Below are 17,629 nucleotides of genomic sequence, written 5' to 3'. Positions count from 1 at the left end.
AGAATCACCTGAGGCTCAACATTAGTAAGACCAGAGAGATGGTGATTGACTTCAGAAGGAAGAAGATACCTTCACGGCCACTAAAGGTCAAAGGGGAAGTGGTGGAGGAGGTGGAGGATTACAAATACCTGGGAATTGTAATCGGCAACAGACTGGACTGGACATCTAACACTGACGCTGTGTGCAAGAAGGGGATGAGCAGACTCTATTTTTTAAGGAAGCTGAGATCCTTCAACGTGTGCAGCAAGATGCTGGAGACCTTTTATCACAGTGTTGTTGCCGGTGCCATCTTCTTTGCTGCTGTGTGTTGGGGAAGCAGCATCAGAGCCAGCGACTCTAATAGACTAGACAAAATCATCAGGAAAGCTGGCTCTGTACTGGGACTAAGGCTGGAGTCCCTGGAAACTGTGGTGGAGAGGAGGACACTGAAGAAGGTTCTGTCTATTATGGACAATAATCAGCAGCCTCTCCACCACATAGTGGACAGACAGCGGAGCACCTTCTCACATAGGTTGCTCCAGCTCCGCTGTCGTAGGGACAGATACAGGAAATCCTTCCTGCCACATGCCATCTCACTGTACAATAAAAGCTAAATCATTGTTCTGCACTAATCAGTCCGATTTTGCACAACTGCACTGTGGCACACTTGCGGTACATATATTTACATATACATACTGTATCTGCATTTTTTGAATCTTTGCAAGGACTGCTCTAAGTTGCTTTTTATATTGACAGCATGTTATATTTTATTTTGTCTACAATTGCTACTCAGTGCTGGTTGTTGTGTGTCTTGTCTCTATGCTGCTGTAACTGCGAAATAATTTCCCTGCTGGGATGAATAAAGTAATTCTATTCTATTCTATTATCAATGTTCTTCTTAGGCCTTCTAAAGAGCCATCATTGGATCCAGGTGCGTTAAACCAGGGACAGAACCAAAACACGCAGGATGCCGACCCTCCAGGACCGACTTTGGGCACCACTGCTTCAACATATGTGGAAAGCTGCTGGGGTTGTTTTACCAGTCTGTTGTCATCAGCGTCTCATTATACGCTGTGATGTGCTGGGGTGGCAGATCTCTCTAAGGCAAACCTTTCCAAGCTGGAGAAACAAATCAGACGTGCTGGCTCAGTGGTCGGTACAAGACTGGACTCTGGCGACAGTGGCAGGGAGGACACAAAATAACTGAACCAGTGATTTTCTATTATTTTGAACAAGGCGGCAACAGGATGTTCGTCTTGTAGAAAATAAAAGCATGTGGCATGACGTAACCGAAGTTTATATAGAACATAGGAAATAGTCAAAATCTGTTGGTTTTAATTCTTCAAATGTACTTAAGAAAAGACAAGGAGGCAAAAAGGTCATTTTATTAATGATTTACGCTGGTGGAAAATTTACGCAGTTCAGAAATTACATTGCAAGAGTAAAATTCTTGTTGTGATCGATCCCTTATTTTGAAAGCCACTGAATGTCCTCCATACTGCCGCAGACTTGACGCTCTGTGGTCGCTGCTCGGAGATTGTTTTACTCTCCGCGTTGCTGCATTTAATCACTGCGTCTTTGCAGTTCTCCGAGGCCGGGAACAGTTCCCTTGGATCTGTCCGGAGGTAATGGTCTGCACTGGCGAGCGACGCGGTGGTTCTGTGTCTGGACCGGGGGACCTGAACATCCGGGCCCACAGCGGGAGCAGCCCCCGAGCTGACCCAGAAAGCAGCGCCGACGGCCAGGGGCTGGCTGTCCACACGCATGACGGTTAGCATCCGGTTGCTGCTGCGGAACCCGGAGAGATACTCAGGCCGTTGACTGCTGTGAGAATATTTTTCGGAGGATTTCTAGTGTTATTCTATCATTTCTGTGGAGCTTGGAGGGCTAGCGAGGAGCTAGCTCATAGCTAGCTGTCGTCGTTAGCTCATCTGTCCTAAGCCGACAGAGCGGGGCATCGAGGGTTCCCAGCCGTGCCCTGGTGCTTGGTTAACGGACCTCTGGGAACTATGGCTGCTAATCTAATCAAGGAGATCGTTAGCAGGAACAAGCGGCGGTATCAGGAGGATGGGTTTGACCTGGACCTCACTTGTATCTTTCACCTGTTAGTGTGGGACTCCCCGCATAATTGCATTAAAAACGCAACTTTTACTGCAGAATCACAGATATAGCTGCAAATATATCCTGTATTTATAGATTATTCATAGCTGTAGGGTTATTGTGAGAAGTCACAGATTGGTTATTGTAGTAGGAAAACGTATTTTTTCAAATTCAGCAAAGCCTCTTTGGGTTCCAGCTCGGAGGGATGTCCTTCCCGGTTTTGTTGAAATATAATGAAAACATCTTGAAGTTCCAGAGATGAGTGTGGGACTTCAGCTGCTTGTCCTCTGGTTCCATTGGGTTAAGGTGACAGGTTCATTAGGCAGGAGGAGCGCAGCTTTTGATGGACTTAGATTGATTATTTTCTCCCTGCATGATCTGCAGGTAAAGGTTTATGCAAAGCTTCATGCTTTAGTCACAGCAGAAAACAGCAAATGCAATTTCTCTTTAATGCACATTCTCAAGTAGTCTTAATGACACTCTACCTTCAAGCATGATTTTTTGAATGACTATTTCATTAAAGGTTTGAATTCACCTGTTGAGTAACACAGTTTACATGGTTGTATTGGAAAAAAGGCATGTGAAGAACCAAGCAGACAGATTTCTGAGTTCTGTTTCAGAGTCTAATCTTCATTGCAGCATTGCTCTTCAGGTCAGGTGATCACTCAGACAGATCTTATGATGCAGCAGCATCCTCCTCTTCCTTAATTTACATCATGGGGCAGTAAATCCACTATAGAATCAGTGGAGATGTCAGCTCCTGGTGGAGTTTGAGGTGAGATCTTCAGACAGAAATTACAAGGTTCCACAGACTGGTCTTGATTACATGAGTTGGGGAAATACTGTGAGAACTCAGGATAGGAATGTGTAATGAGTCAGATGGGGCTCTTGTGCTTTAGAACATGATCTGCAGACAGCATTACATTCTCACAGTTCTGTTTTACATTGGTCACACTGATGGTGTGTTAAAGAAGGGAAATATCCTGTAATGCCAGGATATTCCCAAGCACAGTACAGTGTTATGTGTGGATTGTTTGTGGATCTGAACCAGCGAGGTTTATAGGGGAATTCTGCCATAAGTTGAGAGCACACATTTTCAGTCTGAAAGCAGGATTTCATGTCTTTTGTTCTGCACAGTGGCACAGTTGGTAGCACTGTTGCCTTGCAGGACAAAGGTCCTGAGTTCAATTCTTGGCCCCAGGTCTTTCTGCATGGAGTTAGCATGTTCTGCCTGTGCATATGTGAGTTCTCTCTGGGTACTCCGGCTTCCTTCCACAGTCCAAAAACATAACTGTCAGGTTAATTGGTCTCTTTATCTTAGTCAACTTAGTCACAATATGCTCTCTATCTAAGTTGAAACACAGTTGGTTCTGTGGATCCATTTTCTGGCTCCAGTAGGCTGTTAGCGATCAGTAGCACACTGCTGGCTGAGTTTTAGTGAGGAAGGCAACACAGACTGTCTGTCATGTAAGTCAATGTTAAGCTATTGATCGAAGACTGTATGCCCAAATTCCTTATCTCTAAGTTGTAACACGGAGCAGAAAGTTGATGTTGTTGTTTCTCCCTACATCCAGTGGGCAGCACAGGCTGCTACAATCAATAGCCACACAGGCACACCCACTAGAAATAAACAAACACACCCAGTTCAACATTGGCTGAGAGGTTGCCAGGCAACTGTACTTTTTTGTTTTAAGAGCAAGCAGAAAAGAATTTGCAAGCAAGAAGAGTTTACAAGCTGAGTTTTGATCTGAGCAGAGACAGGTTTGAGAAAGCACAGTGAACAATTGAAAGAGCAGAAGTTTTGAGCACAAGCATAATATGTTTGAGAAGAAAGACATGAAGTTCTGCTTTTAAACTGAAAATGCAAGCACAAGTATTTAAAGTAATGAGATCCTGCTTTCAGACTGGAAATGTGTGCTCTCAAATTATGGCAGAAAAATTCCTCCATACAGATCCTGATGAGGTTTGGTCTGCAGATTTAGAAATTCCATTTGATGATTCAGCCTGAATCACATTCAGGAAATTAAAAAAGAAATAAGAGAGCAGTTTACAACTCAGTTTGCACGTGTGCAGTTCCAGTCGTTGAAGCAGTTCTGTCTGCACAGAGGCTGACCAGCTGCAGCTTTCTGAGCACTAGGGTCATGTTGCAGCTCAGGAAACTTTGGCTCAGGTAAATTGGGTTCTGGTCTAGTTTACAATATTTTTGTTTACAATATTTTTATTGCAAGGCTTCCATTAAGCAGAGATCAAGATGGAATTACTGCCTCTGACATTTTTGTCCTTCAATAAACACAGTATAAGAAGGCAAAGAAAAACAAACAAAAAACATAGACAAAGGGATTGAAGGATAACATCACCCACTTCTCTTTATGTAACTTCCCTAGTGAGTTCTACCTAGGCACAGTAAGACTACGGCTTGTACAGTACATTTTTAATTGTCTTTCTCTTTCATAAGTGATTGCAGGACCTCTTTGCAGCCAGATTTTGTACTGGTTTCCAGATTTTTTCAAAATCTCCCAGTTTGTCATTGAGAATGTACCGTATCAGTCAATACTGCGATCCAGGCATTAAATGTTGGGTCCTCCTTTTCCAGAACAGCAGGATGAGTTTCTTGCCAGAGGATTTAATAGATACATTTTGGTTTGGTTTCAGATCAGGTTATACTCTGCTCTGCACCAGATCACTGTTTGCTTCAGTCACTCTGAAGATAGCAGATTTTAAAACCAACCCAGGTTGGTTTTAAACCTAGGTTTAAAACCTGGTTTAGGTTGGTTTTAAACCAACCTAGGTTTGTTTTAAAATATTTTCTCACAGCAGAGACTCTGCTATCTTCAGAGTGGCTGATCTGGTACGGAGCAGAGTATAAACCTGATCTAGACCCACATACAATCAGAACTTAGATGTTGTTTGTTTTTTTTAAATGACCTTGTGTGTCTGTGGGTCCACCGTCTAGTCTGACTGAGCAGTGTCAGAAAGGCAGTTTCTGAAAATTGACTGAAGGTGGTGCTGATGTGCAGCAGAATTAAGAAGATCTGAATGGATTCAGAAGTTGGATAAATAATCCAAAACTTTTCCTTTGTTAGGATTTAAGCACATTGAAATGTGACTCCACAGTCACATTGCTGCTGGTAAATTCCAGCAAAACCGTAATTATTCCAGACAGAACAAGAAGAAATGGATGTACTGATGTTCTGCTTGTTCTGCTTCTTCTGCTTGCATCAGGTACTATGTCTGGTTTGGTCTGACCTCAGGCTGATTCCATAAAATCTTCCTGAGAGCTGATCATAAATTCTGATCAGTTCTCAGAAATATCTGGGTAGGGAATATAAGGAAATTGATGGAAGCAGTATAGTTTAAGGAATTGAACCTGTTCTTTTGGTGTTGAGTTGCTCTGCTCAGAGTGCAGGGGGAATGCTGTACATTAACCTCATGTAAATGTCAGACTCCAGTCCTGGTCATGACAGATAAGAAGCTCATTGGTTTACAGCTGCTGCTTACAGAATAGTGTCAAGGTTGCTTTTAAAAACATCAGTGTTCCCTGCAGCCCTAAGTAAGATTCCACTTTAGGGTTTTTTTTGCCTCAGAGTTCTTTGATTTTGAGTATTGGCTGATATCAGGTCCTGATCCGATATTTCAAAACTACATTTAAAAAAATTAAGGGTGAAGAAACAGATCCAGGTTGTCACTTATTTTTAATTTTATCCACCTTATTTATCATTTAACAGAACACAGGCAGTGTAAATCAAATACAGGTGTTTCAGTTCAAAAAGACATTGGACAACATAAAAAGCTATATTTGCATTATATTTCGTCCAGAGCGGGGTCACCGGCAGCTCTGTGCGTGCGTAATTCCATTGGAATATGGAAACGGGATGGAGTTTCCTCCACTCTCCTGCATGATGAGCCAGCAAGGGCTTCGGAGGAGGGAGGGGCTCATGGCAGCTCTCACTGCAGTACTAAAGGTTCTTTCCCGTTTTGTCAGCAAAGTCCCCAATAAACCAAAGAGAGCTGGATTTGTCACTAGTCGCTTTTTTGGAGAAAAAAAAAAAAATTAAGCAGGGGTCTGAAAAGTTCCCCGTTACATCGTGATTAAGTTGGTAACAGTGCTTCCAAGCTGATGCTGTGTTCTGCTTTGCCTTACAGCCATCACTGCTGCAATGAGCTGCGCATGTGTTCTTTCGAGATATTCAGATTCTGTACCACCACATAACCAAGATACTCTTATTTATTCCCATTTGTGTTTAGAATCAATATGCATATATATCTGGTCCCTGATCGGGTTATAACGCCTGATTCCGATCAGTTAGAAAGCATGTGATTGGCCCGATTTCCAATCACATAATCGGATTGGGACATCTTTTTTCTGATATGAGTGACATGGGCAACCGGCATCTTGTGGGGAGCGGAATGAGCACACCCACCCACCTCCACTCTTACAACCAGAGGATCTGAATGTCAATAGTGCCTAATGCCACACAGGCTCTGCCATGCCCTGGATATTGATTAAAAAATTTGTTGCGCTTCAATCAGCGGAGCTGAGAGCTTGTCATGGCTTATATAATACAAATCTGAGACTAACACTGTGAATGATTTGAGTTGTTAAGAGAATGAGTTGTAAACTATTTATGTTGCCGATTTAGAAACTTTTCTCTGAGCTGTTCCACAGGTTTTTTTCCTGAACTTACCAATCAGATATCTATCCCAACATCATTGCCATGGGTTTTCCCGCTGAGCGACTTGAGGGCGTCTACAGGAACAATATCGATGATGTTGTTCGGTGAGTCACAGACAGAACAAGAACACAGCTGGGCCACAGACAAAGCAGCTTTATGAAAAAATCAAACTGAGGGTTTGCTTTAGAGTCGAGATGCAGACATCTGCCTCGTTAACGTTCTCAAACAATATGTCATAAATAAGAAATTTGGATGCTTGTATGTTCCATGTTTTCCACAGTAACTGTTAAACTGGGAGGGTTGTTACATGTTAGTTGGATCATGTGATAATCATACTGTGTACAGTTAGATAAGTTCTGCACTGTGACAATGTAACTTCTAACTATTACCTCTCTGTGTAACCAAATCCTTTCTGTGTTGTTCTGGTTATTAGTGACCGTGATGTAATGTATACAGTCGTACCTTCACTTAAATATTCACATTATGGGATGGATTTATATATTATAATGGCAATGAGAACAAAAATGCACTTAATAAATCTAAAAATAACCTAGATGTATTTAGATAAAAAAGCAACCAACACCAACAAGACAACATCACAAAAGGGGAGGATCTAAGGGGCACAATTTAACAAACAATACCACAGAAGAAGAAATAAAGAGGAGAGACTACCGATCTTAAAATCAAATGCTTGTAACAATCATAGTGGTTTCTAAAGTGCAATAACATGCAGCATGTCGAATATAGACATGCTGCATGTTATTGCTTTCGTTTGGAAATTTTACGTATGTGCACAACGGTGGAGAGCAAAAAAAATATTTTACTTGGCATCCTGAACCACGCTGCCGTGGTTTTACATTTAATTTAACAAAATTAAACCTGGAGATGTACATATTGTTAATTCGGTGCAGTACGCAAGAGGAAAGGTGACATAATGCAGAAAAACCGTTGAACAACTCAAAACCACTCATTCTTTTTTATCACTCTGTTGGCTATGCTACACACAGACCCATTGCCATAGCAACTGACTAACAACAGCTCCAGAGTGCATTGGGATTCAACACCAAAAAACATGGAGACACTTCCCACACAAAGAGCAGAACATGCAGTCCGTTACGATGGGGTTCAGTTCGTAGAGTTACACAGTAAAAAAATAACAGCAATAATTTGATTTATTTAGCCTGAGTTAAAAAAATTAGGTGTCCATTTTTAGTCATGTTTCCACTGTCTTACTCATGCATTTATAAATGTCAGAATTCCAAATAAATATTTAATTTGGAGCTAAATATTTAGTTTTCAAAACTAAGTAGTTAATACCTAATTAAATATTTGTTTTGCTAGCTAAATATTTAGCTTAAGACTAAGTTGTTTTTTGGGGTTTTTTTTAATTAAACATTTAATTTCCAATCTATTTTTTAAAACTAAATCTGAACACTAGCAGTGGTTGATAAGCTAATTTATGCACCTGCTCTACCGATGATCTGTCAGAGTTAATGTGTGGGTCGCCTTTATTTTCTTTTTACTGAACCAAGAACACTGAATTCTGTCAAAGTCGAGCTAGCACAACTGACCTGCTTCCCTTTTCATCTCTATTTTTTAAATTAAAACTTTTCACTGATTGGTGAAATGTGATGCCCTTGGTACTTATCTTGTGGTATTGCAACGTGATGCCACGTATGCAAGATCCCATCGTCCAGCTCCCTGCTGGAGGGCAAAAGACTGCTAGCTGATGAGCAGTCTTTTGCTCATCAGCAGTCTTTTGCTGATGAGCAGTCTTTTGCTCATCAGTCTTTTGCTCATCAGCAAAAGACTGATGAGCAAAAGACTCATCAGTCTTTTGCTCATCGTTTTCGACAATCGACAAGCTGTCGATTGTCGAAAACAATCGACAGCTATTGTTAATAGCTGTCGATTGTTAATCAACAGCTATTGATTAACAATCAATAGCTGTTAATCAATATTAACAGCTATTGATTTTAGCTGTTAATATTGTGCACTAAATCTTAAATATACACGATACATAAAAGAATAAGGGATGCATTGCTTTTCCACTAATTGTCAACACTACCACAACTAGATAGCAACTAGTTGGGGAAAAAGTTATAATAAAAAAAAAAATAGGGAGGTAGAGAGAAGTGAGTCAGTTATGCTAGCTTGATTTTGACAACCCTATCATGCAGATGTGCTGTGGAATTTGGTGCGTTTTGGTTCAGTTAAAAAAAAGAGAGAGTTTGAGACCTCTGCCCTAAGCGTGTTGGACCTTCACCTCTGGTGATCTGGACTGGGCAGAGATACATGGGACAGCATCCGCCTTTATAGAGACTGAACATCACCACTGCAACAGATCATATTCACTTTGAGAGAGAAACTCTGTAGAAGAAACCACTTTTAGGAAACTCAAACTGATCTATGATACCTAATTGACTTATTTTTATTTTTAGGTTCTTGGATTCCAAGCACAAGAATCACTATAAGATCTATAACTTGTAAGTACTACTTTCCTCTTGTTAGCCTGGTTCAACTTTTGAACTCTTCACATTTAGGAGCATTCCTGGTAAAGACGTTTAGAGGTCAAAGATTTCTTGCTCCAGATTTTCCTTCCTCAGGGAATTATGAAGGTGTTAATTAAGAAGTCTAAACAAACTCCAGCTCATACAAAACTCAGCTGCCTGCCCAACTGCGTACTAAGTTGGGCAATTGGATAAATTTATTGACCATCGACGAAAGGCTGCGCACTTTGCCAGTTGTTTCTTCGTAAGGACGTTTTGTTTTTGCCTACGAGTTACTTTTTTATTACACTAATAACAATTCTTGATTGAAGCCAAAAGACGCAGCACTCCATCAACTACTGCCATTCCAGTTTTTTTCACCCAAAGTGCCTCCAACTGCAGCGGCGATTTATTTACCAAACCTGGAACAGACAGACACTTAGGTCTGTCGTGATAAACGGTAAATCAATTAATGTAGGATAAATTTAAACTATCGACGTCATTTTAATTATCTGCATTATCGTCTCTTCCGGCCTTTTTCTCTTTCTGTTAATGACACCGAATGAAAAAAGGCTCAACTCCGGTGCTCTCCACTGACTCCTCCCTTCCTCATTTCCTTAGTGTAAAGCCCAGCGCACACTACACAATCTTAGAGCTGTCAGCCGATTGTCGGCTCATTTTCAAAACCTGACAGACCACACGTTAGCCGACAGAAATCCTAGGTATAACGGTTCGATCGGGTTCGGTCCTGCCGTGTGGTGTCCAACAATGGGCACAAAATAATGGCTACAAGTTCAGTGAACTAATTTTAAAACCAGGCATTAATCAATGCTTTACTACAATCTACCTGCAATGCATGTGGCTAGTGTCAGCGTAAAGTCCTGACTGAATGAAACTCATTATAACCTATTTATGTCACGTTAACGAAGAACAGCTGAAAAGTTACCGGGTTTATCAACTGTGGTAGCAATTTCGCTCCAACTCCTCCTCTTGTCATTTCTATATTCTTTGCATGTTGAATAAACATTAATGTTGTTTCCACATATCATCTCCAATGTCCGCTGGACTTCGGGTTGCGCCGTGTCAGCTGTTTGGGATTCCAGTCTGTAATTTCCCCTCATAAAGAACGGAGGAGAATCCCCGCTTTCTGATTGGCTACCTGTCACATTCAACAGGCTGCGTTAAGCTCCCAGTCGGGGAAAACCCCTGATTTGGATCAGAGCGGCAACGACGATCTACCATAACACACCACACAATCTTAGAAAGACCAACGTTCTAAGATTGTTGTAAGGGGAAAAATAGGAGCAAAAAATCATGTAGTGTGAACTATTGCATCAGGTAGTTGATGTGCCCATCCATCCATCCATCCTCCATCCATCCATTTTCTGTTCACCCTTTGTCCCTAATGGGGTCGGGAGGGTTGCAGGTGCCTATCTCGGGGTACACCCTGGACAGGTCGCCAGTCTGTCCAGGGCAGCACAGAGACATAGAGGACAAACAACCATTCACACACACACTCACACCTAGGGAGAATTTAGAGAGAGAGACCAATTAACCTGACAGTCATGTTTTTGTTCTGTGGGAGGAAGCCTGAGAACCCGGAGAGAACCCACGCATTCACAGGGAGAACATGCAAACTCCATGCAGAAAGACCCCGGGCCGGGAATCGAACCCAGTACTTTCAATCTTAGAAAGACCAACGTTCTAAGATAAGGGGAAAAATAGGAGCAAAAAATCGTGTAGTGTGAACTATTGCATCAGGTAGTCGATGTGCCCATTTTCTCTATTTAAATCTAATTATTACTGAAGGGCAACATAGTATACAGACTTCATAATCTGCACTCTTTTGGTTGAATGCAGTATTTATTTCCACTTTGGCTTTATGTTGTTTAGTTTTTTTTTTTTCAAGTGAGTTTTTTGTTCATGGAGACTGAGAATCCATTTTATTTTTGTTTTTGGTTGTTTTGTTTATTTTGTTTATCAGCTCAAGTGTTAAGTGTTCTTTTGAAAATAAAGTGTATCTATCTTTGGCAGGAAATCACATGCATTATTACATCATTTACATTAAATCAGTGTAAAAAAGTCTTCAAACAATATTATCGTTTATCGCAATAATTTTTGAGACAATTAATCGTTTAGCAAAATTTGCTATCATGACAGGCCTACAGACGCTACACTATATTCAGAAAATACTTTTATTGAAATACAGTGAGGGGTGACTGGCCTTTCCCTAGTTTAATTGTGCTTATGGATTTGGATGACCACACAAATACCAAATTAAACACAAACTAAAATTAAAAGAAGAAAAACAAACCTCTGCCACAGTTTTTGAGTGATTTGATGCATTCAAAATAAATACATAATGTAAACATCTAAAAACTATGCAGAATTCAAACAAGGAGGAAAAAGGGAAACTGCAATCTCTTCTAGATAAATTTTAGAAATGCTTTTATAAAGGAAACAAGCATGTCATGAAATCCTACTTTGAATTTAGCAGTTTGTGCAGCCTGCGCACGTGGTTAATTATTTTACCGGTGGATCTGAAGACGAGTCCAGAAGGTGCACTCATGATTTTGTGAGCCACAAATATGTGGTTAGGCAAACCAGCTGATGTTAGCTCCTCTCAACAAGTTGCTGCCCACAGATCAGTATGTTTGCCTGCTATTTGTGACATCAATTGGAAATGTCTTTTATGCATTTTCCTTTGAGAGATATTTACAACTAAGGATCCCTGTGTCCATACGGGATGGTAATTTTCTTATTGAACTGTGTTTTGTATTTCTGCTAGTGAAAAAACTTTTTCAGTGCTTGCTAGAGAAACTGCTCAAGTTGCAGTCCACAGCCTGTGGTTTACCTCTTCATCCTGTTTAAAGCCAAAGCAATCCCAAATAGGTGACTTTGTATTTTTTTGGCAACTAATTCCTCCATTTGTTTTTGCTTTTGTGTTCTAAGCTGGCGAATCGTTGTTAGGTTAGTTGTTACACACACACAAAAAAAGTCCAAAAGTCACCTGCGTGAATATATCACCCATTGTCATTTGATAGACTGACGAATATTGGCTTGGAAAATCCTGGATATCGCCCAACCTTAACTCAGACCCTCTCCCATGACCACATAACCACAGTTCTTCAAAATATGCACTGGCTCTCTAACTCTAAGCTCATTGAATTCAAAATACCACCATCTGTCACTGTTCTGACCTTCTCACTTTGAAATCTACAAGTCAAATTTAAAGTGAGATTTCATACAGATTCTATACTCAAAACCCTTCTTTTTAAAATTTCTCTTACTGTGTAACATTTCCATGATTTCTTATTACTGTTATTTTTAATCTTATTATTGTACAATGTCTTTGAGTTTCTTGAAAGGTGTCCCTATTTCCTTAGATGTGCAGAGCGACACTATGACACTTCGAAGTTCAGCTGTAGAGGTGAGACAGTCCCTGACCTACTGGAAGACCAGATTTTGGTATTTGTCCTTACTAACTACTCAGTTCTGTTTCAGTGGCTCAGTATCCATTCGAAGACCACAACCCCCCACAGCTGGAGCTAATCAAGCCATTCTGTGAGGACTTGGATCAGTGGCTTAGTGAAGATGAGCATCATGTGGCTGCCATCCACTGCAAGGCAGGAAAGGGCCGCACTGGAGTCATGATCTGTGCCTACTTGTTGCATCGAGGGAAGTTCCAGGAAGCTCAAGAGGCCCTAGATTTCTATGGAGAGGTCCGGACAAGAGACAAGAAGGTCAGTAAGTCAGGAACAGCAAAGACCAGGTAAAGATGAAAACACGTGTGTTTGCCATATGTTACAAGCAGGAATGTCCTTCTGGTTATTGAGTTTACACCGACATCCTTGATCCTTCTCCTGATCTCTCTTCCTTATCATGAGTCAGGTCGGAATGCAAATAAAGTTGGAGCTGCCGAGTATGTTAGGTTTGAGGTTTAACAATAAGGAGAAAGAAATAATGAGCAGAACATAAGATCCTTATGTTCTTGTTGCAGCTGGTTGAACTGAGCTGTCATCTTCGGTTTGCTTTAAATGGACTAGAGTTCGTTTCCTCTTTGGTTTGAACCTTTTGTGCAGGTGTAAATATACTCAAGCGGACCCTGGTGCTCCCCAAACAGAGAGAGACCCACTTTTTGAGTTAGTGGTCTGAGTCCACTTTTAAACTAACACTGGTACGGTTTGCTTTTGGAGTGAATACAGACCTGTCTCGTTTTGAACCAACTACAGGAAACATACGTCTTTTTGGACTTCTCGAGACACCGTTGCTGGGCATCATGGTAAAAATGAGCCCTTCAGTGTTGCTAATACGACTACTGCATGTACTAATTGTAATGAAATCATACCTGATCTGTCGTCTTCTGCTTAGCAATGCTGCTGCCAGCATGTTGTGTCATGGCTTATTAAGTTAGCAGCACGCATTTGCTGACGTGGTTCCAAAATTAGAAATATCATATCGCGAAACCTGAGTTGAATGACCAGCTCTTGACATTCAAAATTGTATTGCTATTGTAATAACAGCACATGTTAATGCGTACAACATAAATTCAGCATGCAGGACTTGCATGTTTGTTTTCTTTCTTTCTGGGTCTGTGCTCTGTTCCGCTCCTCATCATTTGTATCAAATGTTAGCAACAATCATTAATGACATGGCTTTGTTTACAAAGTATAGTTCACTTTCAAAAAGTACAATGTGAAAGTAAACTGCACCAAACAAAAAAAAAATAAAGTCCGCTTTTGGTCTGAATGAAACAAGTGGACCAAAGGACTTTTCTGGTGTGAATACACCCAATCTTGACGCTGTTATTCTTTGTGTGTGTTCAGGGTGTGACCATTCCCAGCCAGCGCCGCTACGTCATCTACTACAACTTCCTGCTCAGGAACCGGCTGCACTACAGACCTGTGGCCCTGCTCTTCCACAAAATGTTGTTCGAAACCATCCCCATGTTTACGGCTGGTACATGCAGTAAGTTCTAGAAACCAGATCCAGACCCTAGTTAATCTTTCGTAGTCCAGAGCCCTAGTTTCAGTCTCTGCTTTAGTTTATACTGAAATCATGTTAGAAATGTAATATTGGTTCCAGACACTTTTCAGTTCTAGAATCGGACCCAAACCAAGGTTAGTCCTGTATGCTGACACAATCTCAATTCTACATCCCTACCCAGACAAAGACAATAACCCAAATTGCTCTCGGTTCAGTTGCAGGCCATATTTGAGTTCCATTTCAGTTCATTACATGATCTAGGAGAAGGGAGTGACGCTCAGGTGTTTTTGTGTCTTTAGACCCTCACTTCGTGGTCTACCAGCTAAAAGTGAAGATCCACACCTACAACCCTGCTTATACTCGCAGGGAGGACAAACTGATGTTGTTTGAGTTCCCTCAGCCACTACCTGTCTGCGGAGACATCAAGGTGGAGTTCTTTCACAAGCAGAACAAGATGATGAAGAAGGTGAGCAGCAGTACATGGTGAAGAAGGTTAAGAGGAGATGGTAAGGATGTTATGGTGAAGCTCTCGCTCTCTTGACTTTATTTTTAAAACTGAGATCATTTGATCTTTTTGAATTAGAAAAGGAGTCCTAGAGAGGAGGGTTTGCCGGTTAGTCAAATTTCGGATTCCAGAAGACTCCTTTTAGTGTTGCACGACCAGGTTTTCGTCCTGGTCGTGTAACACTGAATCAGCTCTACACCCTTAGTGCGTTCTGGAGGACACATGGGAGTTTGCCCAACCATATGTCTTTTGTGGACTTGGAGAAGGCATTTGACTGGGTCCCTCTGGAATTCTGTAGGGGGTGCTCCAGAGTATGGGTACCACACCTTTTGTTAAGCTAGGTCCCTATACAACTTCATACCGTGTTGCTGGCATTAAGTTTGGCTTGTTTCCAGTGAGAGTTAGACTTCGCCAAGGTTGCCCTTGATCACCAGTTCTGTTCACAACCTTTATGTACAGAATTTCTAGATGGAGCCAAAGTGTTAAAAGGTGATATGTTTTGGTGGCATTAGGATTGTCTCTGCTTTTCACAGATGATGTGGTTCTATTGACTTCATCAGGTTGTGATCTCCAGTTTTCAGTGGTACAATTTGCAGCTGAATGCGAAGCAGCCAGGATGAGGATCAGTGCATATCTTGTGCATACTTCAAGAGGTGCACTTCACCTCAAGAGCTCAAGAGATGAGCTCTTTATTAACCAGTTGATCCATGTTCCTGCCCTCTTCTATGGTCACAAGCTTTGGGGAGTGGCTGAAATGAAGTTTTTCCACAGTGTTTTTCCACAAGTTTTTCCACAGTTTATCCTCTCCCTTAGGCATAGGGTGAGAAGCTTGATCATCCAGCACGGCCTCAGAGTAGAGCCGCTGCTTCTTCACATCTAGAGCAGCCAGTTGAATTGGCTGAGGCATCTGGTTAGGACGCCTCCTAAACGCCTCCCAGGTGAAGTGTTCCGGGCACTTCCAACCCACGTTCTTAGCAACACAACTGAGTCTAGAATAGATCCTGTTGTGTTCTAGACTACTCCAGAACACACTGAGGGACTGTGCTTTTGGCGTGCCTTGGGATTTCCCTGGAAAAGTTGGGGAAGTGTTTGGTTTTGCAGCTAGAACATGATCCGGATCAGACCAGATGTAAAACACCTGCAACTTAATAGGTGAGGGTTAGGAATGTTGTTTAAAAATAAGTTGTTTTTTCTGAATGGGTTCTGTTTAATTTCAGAGGTTCTGGGTAAACATATATTTCCACTGCAAAAAGTAGGGCAAGAACCTCTTTTCATTTTTTCCGGCTCCAGATGTTCTTACATTCTACAGGATGTTCCGCCAATCCCGTCTTTCCAGTTTAATCTGAGTTTGAGTTTCCGCATGGATCTTCAGGCATTCCTAATGATGAAGCTCAGGTTAAATCTTCACCACTGTGAACACCTGAACTTACAACACAAACCATCTCAGCTGACTGATCCTTGGTACTCTTCTTCCTGTGTCCTTATAGGAAAAGATGTTTCATTTCTGGATCAACACATTCTTCATCCCAGGGCCAGAGGAGTCCTCGGACAGACTGGAGAACGGTAGCTTTGCAACACTTCGAGATCTTTCTGACAGAATGTTTCAGAATCCAGAATTGATGATGGGGAGTGAGACCAACGACAGAGACTTCTTGGTTCTGACACTTGACAAGAATGAGTTGGATAAAGCCAATAAGGATAAAGCCAACAAGAACTTCTCCCCAAACTTTAAGGTAGACCCAGATTGATGCTTCAGTCATTGTTCATTCAGACTGAAACAATGTCCACTTTTCACAGATGTTCTCTGAATCACTTTTGGATAATCATTCTTTAACTTTTTCAGGATTTCTTTATGGAAAAATAAAAATAAAAAGAATAAATCATATTGCTCATTTGGGTGCAGGAACATTAGATTTTTCTGCTCATTGAGAACATTCTTGCTATTTCTGTTTCTCAGGTCAAACTGTTTTTCACAAAGACTGTGGAGGAAGGAGCCAACTGTGACACGTGCAGTATGTCGACCTCAGTGACCCCAGATGTCAGCGACAACGAGCCGGATCACTATCGCTACTCGGACACTACAGACTCAGATCCTGAGAACGAACCATTTGAAGATGATCTCCATAGTCAGATCACAAAAGTCTGACACACACACACACACACACACACAGACACGCACATATTCAGTGTAAACGTGTACATAAATACACAAGGCCAGGAACACTGGATGGAGACCAGTATTGGACCAGAAGTCTGGGCCAGAATTGATCTGTGGACTCGGGGTCTAAAGAGCTTGGATCAGATAATGACACCAAACGTATTTTATCTACTCGGTGCACAACCAAACAATCATGATGGGGTGATCAGTTGGAAGTGACTGAGGCACAGAATGGGACATTTTAACAGAAACTGAGTAAAACTTGAATCTCAGAAAGTCAGAGGTTTTCTTCATTGAGGTAAACCTAACCTTTCCTAGAATCTTTTATTTCATCTTTTTTTCTTTCCTCCAGAAGAATGTTTTTGTTTTGAAAACAAAAATATTCTAACTTTGTTTCCATTTCTGTCCTGTCTGAGTTCCGGCTTGGTTCTTCTCTCTGAGCATTAAATTCTTGTCCAAAATCATGTCAGCTGCTTTCCTATTGAAATGTTTCTTTAAATTGATCATAATCCAATCAAGATCAGGATCAAAAAAGATTCAGATGTGAACCCAGATGCACGGAAGTTCCAGAAATCCAGAAGTTTTAAAATTAGAACATTTGGTTGAGTTTGATCCCAACGCTCTGGTAGGAAGCTTGAGGAGGATGTAAAGCAGTCTAGATCGCAGCAGGATATTTTAGTTTGCAGATTTTCTGGCTAATTGTTAACCATTGGTTTAGAATTTATTTTACTAGTCAGAG

General features: G+C 41.3%; 1 protein-coding gene across 2 annotated transcripts; it reads left to right on the top strand.

Moving 5' to 3' along the window:
- The first annotated feature begins 1,988 nt into the window (after positions 1–1,988).
- Positions 1,989–17,417, top strand: ptenb (phosphatase and tensin homolog B). Of its 2 annotated transcripts, XM_028027133.1 has the most exons (9): positions 1,989–2,070; positions 6,772–6,856; positions 9,194–9,238; positions 12,628–12,671; positions 12,746–12,984; positions 14,068–14,209; positions 14,527–14,693; positions 16,220–16,465; positions 16,690–17,417. In XM_028027133.1, exons 1-9 carry the CDS (start codon positions 1,989–1,991, stop codon positions 16,876–16,878), a joined length of 1,239 nt encoding a protein of 412 aa, XP_027882934.1. In that variant the 3' UTR covers positions 16,879–17,417. The 2 variants fall into 2 exon arrangements, with proteins under 2 accessions (XP_027882934.1, XP_027882935.1); XM_028027134.1 differs by lacking the exons at positions 1,989–2,070; positions 6,772–6,856; positions 9,194–9,238; positions 12,628–12,671 and adding an exon at positions 13,474–13,523 and having other exon boundaries at positions 12,926–12,984; positions 16,690–16,878.
- The last annotated feature ends 212 nt before the right edge of the window (positions 17,418–17,629 follow it).

This window comes from Xiphophorus couchianus, chromosome 9, assembly GCF_001444195.1.
Source record: "Xiphophorus couchianus chromosome 9, X_couchianus-1.0, whole genome shotgun sequence".
Classification (NCBI taxonomy): Eukaryota; Metazoa; Chordata; class Actinopteri; order Cyprinodontiformes; family Poeciliidae; genus Xiphophorus; species Xiphophorus couchianus.
This window is presented reverse-complemented; position numbering and strand designations above follow the sequence as displayed.

Excerpts from the sequence above, each read along its gene's own strand:
- ptenb (XM_028027133.1), top strand. The coding sequence starts at position 1,989 with ATGGCTGCTAATCTAATCAAGGAGATCGTTAGCAGGAACAAGCGGCGG. Across the intron at positions 2,071-6,771 it reads GTTTGACCTGGACCTCACTT|ATATCTATCCCAACATCATT; the intron begins GTATCTTTCACC and ends CTTACCAATCAG. Across the intron at positions 6,857-9,193 it reads AATATCGATGATGTTGTTCG|GTTCTTGGATTCCAAGCACA; the intron begins GTGAGTCACAGA and ends TTTTATTTTTAG.